This window comes from Eufriesea mexicana, unplaced genomic scaffold, assembly GCF_001483705.2.
Source record: "Eufriesea mexicana isolate 0111107269 unplaced genomic scaffold, ASM148370v2 scaffold1723, whole genome shotgun sequence".
Classification (NCBI taxonomy): Eukaryota; Metazoa; Arthropoda; class Insecta; order Hymenoptera; family Apidae; genus Eufriesea; species Eufriesea mexicana.
The window spans coordinates 324,229-340,630 of record NW_016909858.1 but is presented as its reverse complement, the minus strand read 5'-3'; the positions used below and the strand labels follow the sequence as shown (position 1 = coordinate 340,630).

Sequence of the window (16,402 nt, the reverse complement as noted above, 5' to 3'; positions counted from 1 at the left end):
CAAACAATTAAGTAAGAGATAGCATGAAATATGTAAAAAAAAACATCGTTCGTCGTGTGTGTATCCGTTGCTCGATTATTAAAATAAATCTGAAAATACTTTTGAATGATATCCTGAATGTATATTGCAGCATAGAATAGTTGAAGTCAAATAATAATCTACTTTTATCATGCATACACACAACAATCAATATTTATTAAAATAATTCCTTTGATATGTTGGATATTGTAAGGATTTAACATAAATTGTTTAATATCTTATCTAAAATTTATCTGTGAGTAATTATTAATAGTAAAAAAGGAAGAAGTAAAAATAGTCCTTGTATCATAAGTAAATATTACAATTTAATATGAAATCTGTTATTATAATTGTTTATACATAAGCAATATCTATCTAACACAGATTATAATCTTTAAAAAGCATTATTATAGTAACAATATTTTTTTAAAGCACCAATGGAAACACGTATATGAAAGGTAAAAACAAATGTTATTTTATAAGTGCATAGAAGTCAACGTGTTAAATAAACATTTAACGAGCGACAAGTACCTCTTATTATGTATCGAAAAAAAATATTCTTATATTATGAAATACATATGTATATAATAATTTAGTTCTGTATTTTATCCGTACAGCTATCAAATAATACCCATTGGTTTCATATATACTAAATTAAATTCAGCTCAGCTAATAAATTGTAATATTGAAAACGCAAAATTTTGCATTATCGATTTATTTTATAAATCATATTTACTGCAATTTCACTACAATATATAGATCTGTTAATTTGCATATTATAGGAAAACAATTTTAAATTATAGTTGTACATTTTGTAACATCTTGTTTTGCTTTGTAATTATATTATGAAAGTTAAAAAAGAAAATTAATTTTATAAGGTAGTATAATATATTATAAACTTTGTATATATTTTTTGAATAATTATTCTAAATTAAAAATATGTTTAATGCTTCGATGTTTTAACTTATTTCTGAGATTTTAATTAATCGACCCTTGTTCATTCAAATCAAAGTATTTTTAACATCATGGGCAAATCACGAAATATTGTTAAGTAACAAACATTCAAATACAGAAAATTACATTTTTTTACTAAAAGAAGCAATGTATTAATTATAAGTTTAATTAAGTTGTATTTTATACATTATGTAATCATTAATTATTTGACAATTAAAGTGAACTTAAAAGATTTCTATAAATAATAAACAATCAAAATACAATTTTTTTTAATGTTACCAAATTACGAATTGCTCAGTAACACGATTAAACTGATATCAATACAAAACTCATATCAATCTGAAGCTCTTATGAAACAGTTTTTTGTAGAAGTTCATTGTGCTGATCGTTTATGTAATCAGACTGATATCTGTTATTCCTTCTAAGCTATTTCACTCGTATGTATATACGTACTTTCGTTCAGTCTCTTTTGAAACAGAACCAATTTACTACGAAAAAGTGAAAAAAGAGAGAACAAACAAGTTAAAATGAATCGTGTACAAAAATTGTTATCTAGTAAACAAACTCGAGATTATTTAATGAGGTATGTGATATGGAATTTGAGCATATAATGAGATATATAAATATATATATATATATATATATATACACACACACACATATGTATATATATGTATATATATATGTAAATTTGGTTATTTATTTTATTAATATGTTGAATTAAAAACAAATTCAATATTACTTTTTTATTTTAGCACACATTTTTGGGGACCTATAGCTAATTGGGGTATTCCTATTGCAGCTATTGCTGATATACGAAGAGATCCAAAGTACATCAGTGGCAAAATGACACTTGGTTAGTTTGTACATTAGATTTTTTGTAATATGTATTTAGCACATATTACAAATTTGCATTCGTATATAAAAACGAGTGAAGTTAAATTATATAAAATATTTTTATCTATTAAAATATAATTGTAACTTTCATGCATGAATATTTCGCATATTCGTTATTCTTTACGTAATTATAAATTCAATAGAATAATCGGAATTGTTCTATAATTTCAAATATATAACTACATTTAGATAAATGTAAGATTTTCTCATTTACATATTATTTAAAAATATAACTAATAATATAATAAAGTAACAGCATAACAAAAATTGAAATAATATATCATTCAAATGTATTAATAATTTTTCAGTTTCAATTTATAATCTATATGTATCCATATGAATATTTTTGAGCATTATTGAACATTTTAAAACTATAAAGATGTATTAAGATTCATAAGATATTATATTAATCTTTTTCAGCTTTGTGCTTGTATTCAGCAATGTTTATGCGTTTTGCACTGAGAGTTGAACCACGTAACTTACTTTTATTTGCGTGCCATTTTGTAAATGAAGGTGCACAGATTACTCAAGGATTTAGATTTATTAAATATCATTATGTAAATAAAAATGAATAATGAGTGATAATGATACAAGTGTTCATTTCATTTTATTTATTTTAAGTGACAAATAAATGACATTGTACACATACAAATTTAACATTTGTTTTGTACATGAAAATTAATTATCAAGCAATAAAAATAACACATTTCATTATAAGGACAATAAATTTAATAGTTGCAAATGTAAATTACATATTAATAGATAATATTAATTACAATATTAATTGACAGTTATAATAGAAATTACTTAGTTCTTTAAGTCATTTGGATATTTCTATAAAACAATTTATTCATTATCCAAAAACAAATTGAATACCTTTTAATTACTTAGTAGTAAAAATTCTCTAGTAAACATTTTTTTTTTAATAAATTAAATTTTACTTTTATTCTAATTTTTTAGATATTTTAGCTATATAATTACCTCAGTTTGTTTATTTTAATTTAATAAAAGAAGTGATTTAATTAATTTTAACTTAATAAAGCTTAATAATAATGTGTATTCATGAAGTTATTTATAACTAACAAGGTAAAATAATTTAACACACAACAAAATGATCTATTGTAATTATATTTACAATACATTATTGTAAAATAAAAAAAATACAAAACAAATAAAAATAACTAATAATACAAAAACATTGTATATGTATATAAACGATACTGCTTCAAATTAATTATTGTACAAAAATAATTTTTTTTAATTTCTTTGCATTTTTAAATGTTTGTTTCTAATAGAACTATTATATACATTTTTATTACATATGTTATCATCTGTAAATTAATGATAATAATAATAAAAAGAATAAAAGCTTAAAGTAACCTAAAATGGTGCTAAAAAGACGTAATAGAATGGTAGATATTATATAGTAGCGGACGAATAATATTTTTCAAAATACGATTCTTCAAATCGTATTTTAATGGACGGAATAATAATACATCACACTATCGCACTTATCAGAAATTATTTAGTACCTAGATAATAGTACAATATTACCGATGTCAGTAACAGTAATTGATTAACTTGAACTGACGAAGCAACAGCTAATCGACATTTGAACATATCATATCTACAAAACAAGTAATTGTGTTCAATTATTACTTATATTACGTTACTTATATTTTAAAGTTATAATTATACTAATTTGTAATGTAAATTACCTAGTCTTTTGATCATTAATTAAATTATTAAATTCGGCCTCTACCAATTGACCATCATAATATGTAATTTGGTCTTCATATGGATATTCAAAACCTTGTTTGCATTCGCACTTGTATCCGCCAGTTTCAAAACCTCTTCCGAGAATTGGCACGCACTATATATGTATTAATAAGTATACATATGTATATAAAGCAATACACATACGCGCACGCGCACGCGTATGTAAGAAGAATTATATGTATATAAAAAGAATTTAATCTCTTACATATGAAGTTTTCTCATCGCATTTGTGAGTACTCTTAAATGCATTTGGAGTGTAAAACACATCGCCGCATTGATTGATATCAAGCTGAAGTAGATCCATGGTAACAGCTACAATACCTCTGTAAGAATTTTTATATAAAATGTGATCTTCCTTTTTCGATCGCCTTTCTTTGAAACCAAACAGGTTTTCTATCATTATAGAGTACCTTACATATGATTTCTCATACATATACTATACATTATATAGTTGTCCATGTAGATAGAAATACTTACTTGAATTCCAGTTTCTCTTTCAAGTTGTCCAAACCAAAAAATGGGGATGCATAGGTAATTATCCATTTCTTTACTTTACCGTTGCAATCAAAGCTCGGAGTTGTCCAATGGCCGTGATTCAGGTTTGCTGCCCTATGCAAATGAATATATGTTCAGACACATTAAAATAAGCTTTATTTACGAGATCAATTTCCTTTGATTTTTAATATTAAAACTACATCTTTTTTATTAATTTTCCTTTTTCAGGTAATTACCTATAGGAATTAGGATAATGCTCATACTTTTTAAGATATTCGCCAGTTTCATTATACCTAATTCTTATTTTCATGTCATATTTTTCCAACTCATCAAAATTTGTTGTCCATCTTTGTTTTAATAATTGAAAATAATTCTTTTGTGTATAAACATTACCTATAATGTAAAAATATATCTTTACAATGATTCCAATATTTCGATAATAATAATAAATATTGTTCAACAATTTCAAAATTACCTTCATCATTGAGTCTGGCTAAATCTTCAACTTTAAATTTTCGAGTATTTAACTGAGTTTTATAAGCATATGGAGCAAAAAATGTTCTATTTGTAAATTTATTGCGATCCCATAGCATTTCAGCAGACCATATTTTAGTATCTCCAAGAACAAGAGCTAATGTCTCTCCAATCATTTGATCCTCGGTAAGTGACCTATCAGCTACTCTTTTACCTGAATAAACTTCATGAGGATCAGAAATTTGTAAAAATGCGCTAATAAAGTTTGCCAATCTAGTTGCCATTTTTGCTTCATTTTCAAAGAATTCTTTAGCACCAAAACTTATGTCTCCGTGTAATGTTAAATCTTCTTGTGTATAACTAATAATATAAATTACATAATTTCCATTATCTTAATTATAGAATTGAATACTGAAAATATAAAAGAATCAATATTTCTTAGCACACCTGTTGCAAGTTTTTGAATTGACACTTAAAATAAATTTGAGAGTTTGATCTATATTAATTTGTTCAGATCTTAATGTTTCTGGACCAATGGAATAATTTCTATAGTAATAGAACTGCTCAAGATATTTTTCTCTAATATGTGATTTTGTTTTTTCCCATTGTACTGGCATCTTATGAATCCCTGTAGCATAACAAATAAAAAGATATTGAAGAACAAAGAATAAAAAGATTTGTGATAAAATATACTGATACCAGTAGTAATAGTAATAATAACATTAATAATAATTATAATAAAAAGTATAATAAAAAGTAGGAGGATAAAATAGTATTATGCATACTTACAGCCTATTCGAGAACAATCAAATCCATTATAAAATTGTTCTTGAGTTGCTCTTTCTATGATTTCACCTAAATACGGACGTCGTACTACATTTGGTAACCTGAAACCTGGTTTACATCTACACTGATATCCACCTCTCCGAAAACCCCAACCATGTAATGGTTCACACTATATGAAAGTGTATAAATCAAGATAAAAAAGAACAGCTTCTCTTAAAACTATTAAAACATAATAATTGCTTTACACTTAATATTACATTTAATACCTCAGTACTTTCCATTTTACATCTAGCAGTATCAGCAAATTTATTTGGACCATTATTTCCTTTGCCTTTAGGGCACTGATTTATATCTATTCTTTCAAAATCCATCTCAATTACTGATATAGCAGTATAACTAGAAGTGTATGCAATTTAATATAGAAGCCAAACAAACAACCTTGAATTAAGTAATATATAAATATATACGTTGGATATTCAATATGTCTGAATCCTGTATGTCTTGGATAAATATCTGCAATAGGTACAACTGCTGCAACGAGCCATCGATTTGATCTTCCACAATCATAATATGGTCTAGTCCAAGATACCGGTCCAGGATATTCATCTGCACCTGGATAAAGTAGGAACGATAACAGATGAAGCTTTTTGAATGAAATTTTACTTTTTTTAATCGATTATTTTTATTACAATACCAGGTGGTCCATGGAATGTAAATGTTTCATTAGTGTTATTAGCATATCTGATTTCAACTTGATAAGTGGTTTTAGTGTCATGTCTTTTGTCAACATGATCTGGTAACCACTTCTTATACCTAGATTAAGGAAATTGATAATACCTAATAATTTATAAATAATCACAAAGTGTATTAAAATATTAATTAAACTGTTGCTTACCATTCATTTATACGGTAATAATCTGTTGTATAATCTTTGCTGAGGCTGTCACTCGTAAATGCACCAAGATCTTGTACATTGAAAGTATTTTTTGTGGATATTCTTTCCAAATGTATAGGATCATTAAAATCATCAGCTCTAAAGGTTCTTGGAGCAAATCTAGGCATAGTTTTATTGAAAAAGCCTCTATATGATGGAGAATATGACATATTTGGTGAAAAATATATAGCAGAAGCATTTATATATGGATTTGCAGAAACATCAGCAACTGTTGATAAGAAATAATACATCATGCCTGGATCATATGTATCATTGATAGCAGGACGTATAAATCGAGATTGTAGAATATAACTCCAAAAAAATGATCTACTAAGAGCCATATTGTGAAGATGTAGCAAAGCAGTTCTATTTGGAAATACAGGATTAATATTAATGTCTTTAATGTCAGGTAAATGAGAGACTGCATCTTCTGGTAGATAGAGATCTCCAACATGTTGAATAGGACAATTCTCATCATTAATCTTATCCATTTTTAAACGAATTTCATCAAAAGCATCTCTAATTTGCCATTCGTATTGCCCGACAACGCCCAAACAATAAAAACTTGCAATCACTATCACATATATTTTACAATTAATGAATTCCATTTTCTGTTAAATATTCTAGGTTTCTATATGTATAGCCAAGTATAGTGTTTCATTAAAACATACAAAATAGAAAAAGCATAAAAGAATGGAACGTAAATAAATTCTTTCACGTGCGCGTAACGTTCATTCACATTTCGTACGAAACTACATCAAGCCAAATATAAATATACTCGATTCACTGGTGAATCATATAGTCGTGCCACTACGTTTCATAGAAGTTACTACATAATGTTCGGGTTTGACGTCATCATTTCTATACCGAATTAAAGCTAACTTTCATTAAAAGTTAATATTTCGATGAAAATATTTTGCAAACGCTCAGACTATCATTACTTACAAGCTCTAAGTACGGAAAATCAATGTATATTAATCAATTCATCGAAGTATCGCAATTAATAAACTTATGTCTTAACATAAAATCATAAATATAAATAGTTGTTTATTAACACATTATAAGAACGATTTACATACATATAATATATCATATAATTGGTGTATTATATGATGTATATTCTTTCCTTTATCAGAAAAAAGCAAATTGTGAAAATTATCTTAACACAATTTTAGGAAAAAAGGAAATAAACAAAAATTAAAAGTAGTACATAAGAGATAAATTTTTTTTTGTTATGATAATTGGTATAGCATTTTGGTACAACGACCTCTCTAAGGGTTTGACTCTTTTAAGTATGTAGTAAGTACTCTGCTTGCTATGGCATTATCCCAATACAGGTTCACCCCTATTTATTTGAGATACGAAAAAAAAAGAATTTCTCATAGCTAAACAAGTATTTTGAAGAGACAACTTACTGGGGGTCCATCTCATCTTTAATGCGACTGTTCTGGTTCCTGAGAAAATTTCTGCAATATCTGCACGTAGTACGAAGTTTTTGATGTTAACGTGGGAAATAATTTTCTAAAGGATTATTGAACATTTTTCATACAATAATTTTTAGATTAAGTGTTTTTTACAAAAATAAATGTAAAACATACTCATAATGGCCATGAAAAATTAGTAACAATTTTAATTATAATTTACAATAATGATTTTATTAACAATTTATTTACATTTATATTTATTCTTTTTAGGAATATTAATTTAGGAATAATAAAGAATGTATATATTTCTTCTACTATTGACACTTTATTGTTTACTTATATATAACTACATATTTTTCAATCATTGTTCAGTTATGTTATTATGTTTTTATGCTATAATACTTTCAATGCGTTAAGTGTTTTTAAACCTTAAAAAGATGCATTTATTTATATAGATTTTCCTGCGTTAAAATTCCAACCTCCCACGACAATGGCCCTAGAATCGAGCAAAAAATGCATTGTCTGTGGAGAGTGCAGACAGCTAAGTAATGAGAGATACAAAAGAGAAGGTAGAAGACGGAAGGGGCAAGGACCAAAGCGTAAAAAGAAATATACATATTAAATAACGATAAACGAAGCACAATGTAGTAATATCCCATGGATTAACAAATATTGATTATAGTTACGAATAAACCAATTTTTGATGTACATGGATTTTGAACGAATAAAAATTAAGAAAACGGAAAAATTCTGAAGGAACAGGTTTCTCAGAGCTAACATACGAACACCATCTGTCTTTGTTACTTCTTCTCCTTTGAGGGACGCGGGTGCGTGCTCAACCAGACAGGCGGTTTACGGTTGAATTCAGGACCGTAACTCGTTGTCTGTAACGTCTTGTCTTCACAATATTCGTCGCGTTTGTGAAAATGTTTAATGAAATTATTAAATTTTCTTTTTATCACCGATAAGGCAGAGATTTAATAATTGTAGAATATTTTTGATATTAATTTTTTATATAACTATGAAAATGTAATACAAAATTTTCTACTTCTTATAGTCTTATTTTAAGTTATTGAAATAATGCGTGCACACACGAATAAGACTGGAAACATTATATTATTTTATTGCTCTTCGATAATATTATGTTGATTTTCTGCTAATATTTAAATTTGATGATAATATAAAATGAATGCATAATAAATGTATGTTTTATCGTCATACATATGTGATGATATATGTCTTAACTTTCAACTCAATTTTCATGCAAATCTGTAAGAAGTAGTCTGTATCAGATTTTAAAAATACAATTTCTTTGATTAACTTTATAATTTTATATTAAACTACATAGAAATCTTATTTATATATTCATTTATTTATTTATTTATGTGTATATTTTCCCTATTTATTTGTCTACATATCTATATATCTATATCTATATTTATTTATTTATTTATTTATTTATTCGTGTCTATGTTCACGTGTAAAATATGCATATAGTTTTATTTATAGAATAATTTATTCTTTACTCATTTATTTATTACTATGTTACAGATATACTATCTTATTCACATTGTATACATTTTTTCGTACTATCTACATATCTAACAGTTTACATATAAAACAGCCAAATATTTGTATATTTATAATTAATATTTTTATGTATTAATTAAAAATATTCGTAATAATTAAAATTAAAGAGTATAATTTTTAATGCATTTTTTTAACGTCTTTAACGTTCCGTAATCGACTATGTAACGATTATATTTTTAATTAAATACAGTTTGATATCATCATAAAGTTCCAATCCTGTTATAAATACAAGCTTATACACCAATATAGCTGTTTACTATAAATCACATTTCTTTGAACTGTTATATCACAGTTTTATTGTAAATAAATACAATGATACATAGAATTACGAAATTAATGCATTATTCACTAATTAATGATTTAGTGAATACTTAGATTACAAGAAATATGCTTCAAAGTAAATTATAGCAAAATATAGATATTTGGTAAGAAAAGAATGAAAAGAACAAATATATAAAAATTGGAAGGAATGGTACAGGAACAAAGAAGAATTGTGACGCGCCTGACTAAGGCGGGGCTCACATATACCGCGAAGAGTGGTAAGCGGTTGAATCGGATTGGATTGGGGCGCAACTAGCAAAGAAGCAAGCAAGCAAAGAAGCAAGCAAGCAAGCAAGCGAGGAAACTGGTTTGGTTTTGTAGGGCTTGCACCACTGCACCGCTCTTTTAGCGAGACAGTCCATTACGGCTATGTAGGCACTACATGATATCAAAACGCTGCGCCCGGGCTTACTTCACTTACCGTTACCATCACTGCAATATTATCGGAACATTGCAAGTGCCTACAAGACTAAATTCATTGCATTACAATTTATCCAATACAATCAAGTGTTAAATGTAATTTGTAATATACATCAGAATACACGGTTTCATATAACGTGAAAGTGAAGAAAAGTACATATAAGTCTATTTGTGTTAATATTGGTGGTATTTGTAACATGAATCTTCTATCAGTTAAAAGCTTGTGACAGTTTTGTGTGGTATCTGGTGTTTTGTTTTATAATTTGTTCAAAATTAATATTGTGAAGATTTCAAATTTTATACAGGTACATTACTTTTATATTGTATAGTTATATTTCGGAGGTTATGGCACTTGATCCTGATTTGCTTGGATTATTTTATCTTTTCTATTTTATTTAATTTATAAAATAATATACTTACATGTTTATGGACTATACTACTTTACATATATTTATATAAATCAAACTAAGCATTAGGGTTATATGTACTTTATATCATGTGATATTTCTACGTGAAATTTAATGTTAAACTTTTAAGATTGTTATTTTTACGTTCTATTTCGTATTTTAATTATTTCGCTATTCAAAAGAAATAATACAAGTAAATTATAAAGTAAATAAAAACAAAAGACTAAAAGTAATAACTTTATATATCATGTTCTAGGTTTTCCTTTGTAAAGTCATGGTAATAATCGTTTTATTAAGTGATTTATTAATTGAATAAGGACATAAATTATGTGATCTTTGATTCACAGAAAGTGAATTTCCACATTTCATTATTGAATAGACGTAAAAAAGAAATTGTTTAAATAATATCAAAGACATTAATATAATGCATATGTAATTATCATTAGTACTTTTGGAATATTTTATACATATATACATGCTATTTAGTAAAAATAATTTATAATAATTGGGAATAATTCATAGGTCATGTGTAATTAGTAATCCAAATTTGCATGAAAAAAGATCAACATACCATTGTGCATGTACATTTAAAATACAAAATTCGTTATTTTATGAGTACATATTGCTTGATCAACTTTTTCTTCTTAACCTTTTGCACAAACCAATCAGAATTCGCGAATATACTTCAAAGGAAAATGGCTAACTCGTGTCGCTGGGTTCGAGCGTATCTTTGCGCGTCGTTTTGTGAACCCCGTAGTCTGCAATCACGTTGACGTCTATCGCCATTTCCTCACAGGAGGATTTTATTCATTTAATTTCTAAGGTATATGCAATTATTCTTGATCCGAATATCGTGAATCATTTTTATCAGTGTGTCTTCTTAATAATACGTTAACAAACACGAACAGAAATTCGTTAGCTAGAACAGCAGATGTGATGTTATCGTGAGTGTAAAAGTGCATTGCATCCTTCAAGAAGTATGGATGCATCTCTATTGCCGGCCGGCAAGATGTACGCAAAAAATTGCAATTACATTTCTTTTGAAGCATAATTTCCATGTTGTGTACTTAAATACATTATTTTAAAACTATAAGTTACAGTAATTAATTTTTTGTATTTCCAAATGTGTTGTTCAGTAATGGAGGCTTCTTTATTGTATATTTTAAATAATGGAGTAGGTATAAGATGTCACCGATGATAAATTGATATATTCATAAAAATTTTGTAACTATTTTTGTTTAACAATAATAAGTATTTTAAAGTTTTAATAAATTGAGGATTCGCAAACGCGGGAAATTGTCTAGGTTGCGTTATATGTTACTTGAAGTATAGCTTGAGTTGTAATCACATTCATAGCTTTTTCTATTATATGTATTTGTGTATTTTATTTTCGTCCATAAGTGTTTCAAGACTTTTTAATTTGATTTTTAGTTATTTATATATATTTTTTCATAAATATTTTGTTTTACTTTTCCTTATACACTTTGTTCATAATCTTACATGTAACTTATATTTTTATTTGAAAAGATTATTTGAGTATTAAATATTAAAAATTTTCAATATGAATTTTTAAAAGCAATATTACACAATTATGAAAAATTACAAATGATATTACAAATATTATTAGAAAAAAGATAAAAGCATTGTTATTTTCTATGTAAAATAAAATGATAAAAGGTTTTAAAATTTTTCAATTATTAAGTTTCTTTTAGTTACTTAATTAGAAGTTGTTGATAATGTTTGTAATTAGTTAACAAATATTAAAATTTATTTTAAAAATTGTATACATGTTATACTAAATAATATTTTTAGATGGTATAAGATATAATTTAGGATTTCTAGTCTTTTATATTTATAGAATATTTTAATTTTATATTTTTATGTTAAAATGAAGGGACAGATCCATAATATAATAAATATGAATGATATAATGCGTACATTAATGTAATAATTTATTTGATTTTTCCATACATTGATCTACAATTTATTACTAAGACAAATAGTTTTTGTTAATTTATTATTAAATTTCATAGTTATTTGGTGATAAATACCAATTAAAAATGTTAAAAGTTTTATTCTTTGTAGTTACTTTAAAATAATAAATAAACAGGATAAATTTTACATTAAATAAAGTAAACTAAGTCAAATTTTTGTTCTGGGAATTAAAATAATTTGTTTCAGCTATGGCAGAAGGAAATGGGGAAATAAAAATGGAAGAGAAACAGTCTAAGGAGGAAATGGAATATGTAGAAAGAACAGAAGATTTTTCAAAGTTGATTCAGTATGGATTGGATGAAAAAGTAGCCGCAAAACTGGATGAAATATATAAAACAGGAAAATTAGCTCATGTAGATTTGGATGAAAGAGCATTAGATGCTTTAAAAGAATTCCCTGTGGATGGGGCATTAAATGTACTCACACAGTTTCTTGAATCTAATTTAGAACACGTATCGAACAAATCTGCATATCTTTGTGGTGTAATGAAAACCTATAGACAGAAAAGCCGTGCTGGGCAAGGCACTGGTACTAGCACTACTCCAAAAGCACCAGATGAGGACAAGATAAAAGTACACATTAATTTTTAATAAGTTTATTATTTATTATAACTATTTACATATATAATTTGTTTCATAGAACTTATATAAAATTAATAACAATATTTTAGATGATTCTTGAACGCACTGGTTATCCTTTGGATGTAACAACTGGACAAAGAAAATATGGAGGTCCTCCTCCAAATTGGGAGGGTCCTACACCAGGAACTGGTTGTGAGGTAAATCAATAAGTTATTTTTCTTTTTACTAAATTTGATTGTAATTCTATTTATTATTTTTATTTGTTAAATTGAATGTTACTGTTTTAACTTTTTTATGTAGTTTTACCTTATAAAATGTAAAAGGAATGTTTTTGTTTTAATAAAAGGTATTTTGTGGAAAAATTCCAAAGGATATGTATGAAGATGAATTAATTCCTCTGTTTGAGAAATGTGGAAAAATTTGGGATTTGAGATTAATGATGGATCCTATGGCAGGTTGCAACAGAGGATATGCTTTTATCACTTTTACTAATAGGGAAGCAGCACAGGAAGCTGTTAGAGTGGTATGTAGATATTCTTTGAATTTTTTTTATTATTATGTAGATATATGTTTGTGAAGCGTACAAATTCTGTTATCCTAGTTTACAATATCTTTTTATGAATATATCAATTCCCTTCACTTTCGTTTAGAAAAAATTTAGAAATGTTACAAAATTGTTATTGCTACCAAAATAAACAAAATTTCGAAATGTTTAAATGTTATTACATATATTCTATTTCTTTGTTTCCTTTTTGTTTTTATAATATGTTTTACTTGACTTTTTAGTTCTTGTCTTACAGTTTGTCTTAAAATAAAAATGATAATCGATTGGTCGAAATTTCGAAATTCCATTGAAGTTCATCGAATCGAAAATAGTATTTTTCTCTTTTTCTTCTTTTTCTTTTTGTATTAAACATTTCGAATACATTTTTTTTTTCTTTTTTTTTCATATTCCCATGTGGCTTGTTCTATGTTGTGACTTGCGTTTTCTCTTTCTTCCTTTACTTCTTTTTTTTTTTTATGGTAGTTTTAACGCAAATGTTTTAGCATTGTTTCATTAATGGTTAAAAGTAACAAAATTTGAGATTCAATGTCTTTAGTTAGGAACAATCCACATATTTGTTTCATACATATACATATATGTCCCTGACCACTAATTTATATTTAAGTATATAATTATGCCCAACACATCCCAAATACTTAATAACAATAAAATAAAGTTGAAAAATAATTACACATATGCATAAAATTATAGGCACACATGCGCGCGCGCACATACATATAAAGATACATTAACTCGTATGTACATATGTATACATATACGAATACATCTCGGTATACACGCGTAAGCGCGCGCGCACATACGCGCATCAATATATGTGTACGTACGTATGTATATATATATATACATGCATACGTTAATGTCCTATGGATGAGTTTCTTTTTCCAGCTCTCCTCTTTGCTCAGTGGGCAAAATTGGGAGTGGAGAATTTTTATAAACATTGAAGATGTGAATAGAAAATTAGCGTGGTTTAATTGGTTAGGGGTACTTTTACCTAATTGGTTGACTTCCGTTGGACAGTGACAATTTTTGTAACAAAATTTTGAAATTGGTAGGTTTGAAATCTGTTTACAGGAGCACATACGTGAACGCCGGTTTCCTATATTGTGAAGACTCGAGCGACAAAGCGCATGCCACTTTCTCGCTTTCATGGAACCAGGCCATGTTAATTATTTCACTAAATTGCATTTTTGAAAAAAAATTTCCTAAATTCTTTTGTTTATCGCAATTAGATAAAACATAAAATGTATATCATTGGAACAATATTAGGCATGTGTTTCTTTTCTTCATCCCACAGCTCGATAATCACGAAATAAAACCCGGCAAGATTCTGAAAGTAAAGATTAGCGTTCCTAATCTACGACTTTTTGTGGGGAACATACCAAAGTCAAAAGGCAAAGAGGAGATCTTGGAGGAATTTGGTAAATTAACAGGTAAAGTGAATTCGAGGCGTGTGTACCTACCTATCTACCTATACCTACCTGTCTACTTGTATTGTAACTTACGAGTGGTAGCTTTTAAGTAGTGGTTGTAGATGGTATGGATTATGGAGCCTAAAGAAACAAAACAAGAACAGTATATATATATCGTATCGTATGATATGATATCACATCATATATATCATATATCACATGTCACATATCACATAATATATATCACGTATCACATCATATATCATATATTGTATATCATATATCGTATACCATATCGTATCACATATCATATCATATATTATTATATCGTATTATATATAATATCGTATCATATATCATATCATATTATTATGTCCTATTATATATAATATCGTATTATATGTCATGTCATATCATATTATATTATATATCATATCATATATCATATATATCATATCATATAATATCATATATCATATCATATCATATTATATATCATATCATATCATATCATTTCATATCGTATCATTTCATATCGTATATCATATCATATTATGTTTTATATCATATATATATATATATATATATATATCGCGTGCGTGCGTGCGTGCGTGTATAAATGTGCCTATGCGCTCGCGTTAACACACATATAAATAATCACGGCAATATACCACAGAGGCACGCACGCAAACATACGTAGTCACGACAGTAATACCACACTCGCAGGTACGAACCAACATGCACTCGCACAGGACACGCAGAATCTTCCAGCGGTTAAACCATCACGATTTAATCTTGATGAACCATCATACTAATACCTATCGTGTATCTTTTTCAATTTTATCAACTGATCTGTGTGCGTGTATGCGTGCGCACGTGTGTGCGCGCGCTTGCGTATGTGTAGATGGGTGGATGCACGCGGCTTGTGCGTTTTTTGGATGTATGACATGACATGACATGGTATAATATGATATATGATATGATATGATATATGATATGTTATGACATGACATGACATGACATGACATGACATGATGTGATATGGTATGGTATGACATTATATGGTCGTGCGTATAACCATACATTCTGCGGATGCCTTATAACGCCTTCAGTTTTGGTCCTTGCCTTTCGGTTTATTAGTGAAGAGTAATATCTCTCTGGTCCAAGTCTTCTTTTCCACGCATATTTAGGTTGAGCTATGAGTTATACGCTTCCGTCTTCTCCTATCCATCGTTTTTCCTTTCTGTTTCCCTACCCAGCTTTTCTTTTTTCTCTTCCAGCTTTTCTGTTTATTTAGCTTTCATACCTGTCATTGTGGATATTGTTTTCGATGCTAGAACTACTTTAATTATC

The 16,402-nt window shown here is 27.3% G+C and overlaps 3 protein-coding genes across 15 annotated transcripts in view; 2 read left to right on the top strand and 1 right to left on the bottom strand.

Moving 5' to 3' along the window:
- The first annotated feature begins 1,349 nt into the window (after positions 1 to 1,349).
- Positions 1,350 to 2,459, top strand: Mpc1 (mitochondrial pyruvate carrier). The gene is made up of 3 exons (XM_017901673.1): positions 1,350 to 1,555; positions 1,728 to 1,828; positions 2,290 to 2,459. Exons 1-3 carry the CDS (start codon positions 1,500 to 1,502, stop codon positions 2,442 to 2,444), a joined length of 312 nt encoding a protein of 103 aa, XP_017757162.1. The 5' UTR covers positions 1,350 to 1,499; the 3' UTR covers positions 2,445 to 2,459.
- Positions 2,460 to 3,307: 848 nt separating this feature from the next.
- Positions 3,308 to 7,087, bottom strand: LOC108548632 (uncharacterized). Its single transcript, XM_017901671.1, has 12 exons — positions 6,299 to 7,087; positions 6,098 to 6,216; positions 5,871 to 6,015; positions 5,670 to 5,799; positions 5,407 to 5,572; positions 5,065 to 5,245; positions 4,619 to 4,977; positions 4,380 to 4,536; positions 4,126 to 4,257; positions 3,854 to 3,971; positions 3,588 to 3,742; positions 3,308 to 3,496 (listed from the first exon to the last, which is right to left on the bottom strand). The coding sequence occupies exons 1-12, from the start codon at positions 6,943 to 6,945 to the stop codon at positions 3,391 to 3,393; spliced, it is 2,415 nt and encodes an 804-aa protein (XP_017757160.1). The 5' UTR covers positions 6,946 to 7,087; the 3' UTR covers positions 3,308 to 3,390.
- Positions 7,088 to 9,923: 2,836 nt separating this feature from the next.
- Positions 9,924 to 16,402, top strand: part of Syp (synaptotagmin binding cytoplasmic RNA interacting protein) — a 38,013-nt gene continuing 31,534 nt past the window's right edge. For 9 of the 13 annotated variants that reach the window (XM_017901747.1, XM_017901744.1, XM_017901742.1 and 6 more), the window contains exons 1-4: positions 11,335 to 11,510; positions 12,681 to 13,066; positions 13,165 to 13,272; positions 13,422 to 13,598. In XM_017901747.1, coding sequence (XP_017757236.1) covers positions 11,483 to 11,510; positions 12,681 to 13,066; positions 13,165 to 13,272; positions 13,422 to 13,598 — 699 coding nt within the window. In that variant the 5' untranslated portion in view covers positions 11,335 to 11,482. The other 4 variants (XM_017901743.1, XM_017901740.1, XM_017901746.1 and 1 more) reach the window with 3 other exon arrangements.

Excerpts from the sequence above, each read along its gene's own strand:
- Mpc1 (XM_017901673.1), top strand. The coding sequence starts at position 1,500 with ATGAATCGTGTACAAAAATTGTTATCTAGTAAACAAACTCGAGATTAT. Across the intron at positions 1,556-1,727 it reads ACTCGAGATTATTTAATGAG|CACACATTTTTGGGGACCTA; the intron begins GTATGTGATATG and ends TTTTTATTTTAG. Across the intron at positions 1,829-2,289 it reads CAGTGGCAAAATGACACTTG|CTTTGTGCTTGTATTCAGCA; the intron begins GTTAGTTTGTAC and ends AATCTTTTTCAG.
- LOC108548632 (XM_017901671.1), bottom strand. The coding sequence starts at position 6,945 with ATGGAATTCATTAATTGTAAAATATATGTGATAGTGATTGCAAGTTTT. Across the intron at positions 5,573-5,669 it reads GTAAAATGGAAAGTACTGAG|TGTGAACCATTACATGGTTG; the intron begins GTATTAAATGTA and ends ACTTTCATATAG. Across the intron at positions 3,743-3,853 it reads GCGATGAGAAAACTTCATAT|TGCGTGCCAATTCTCGGAAG; the intron begins GTAAGAGATTAA and ends ATACATATATAG.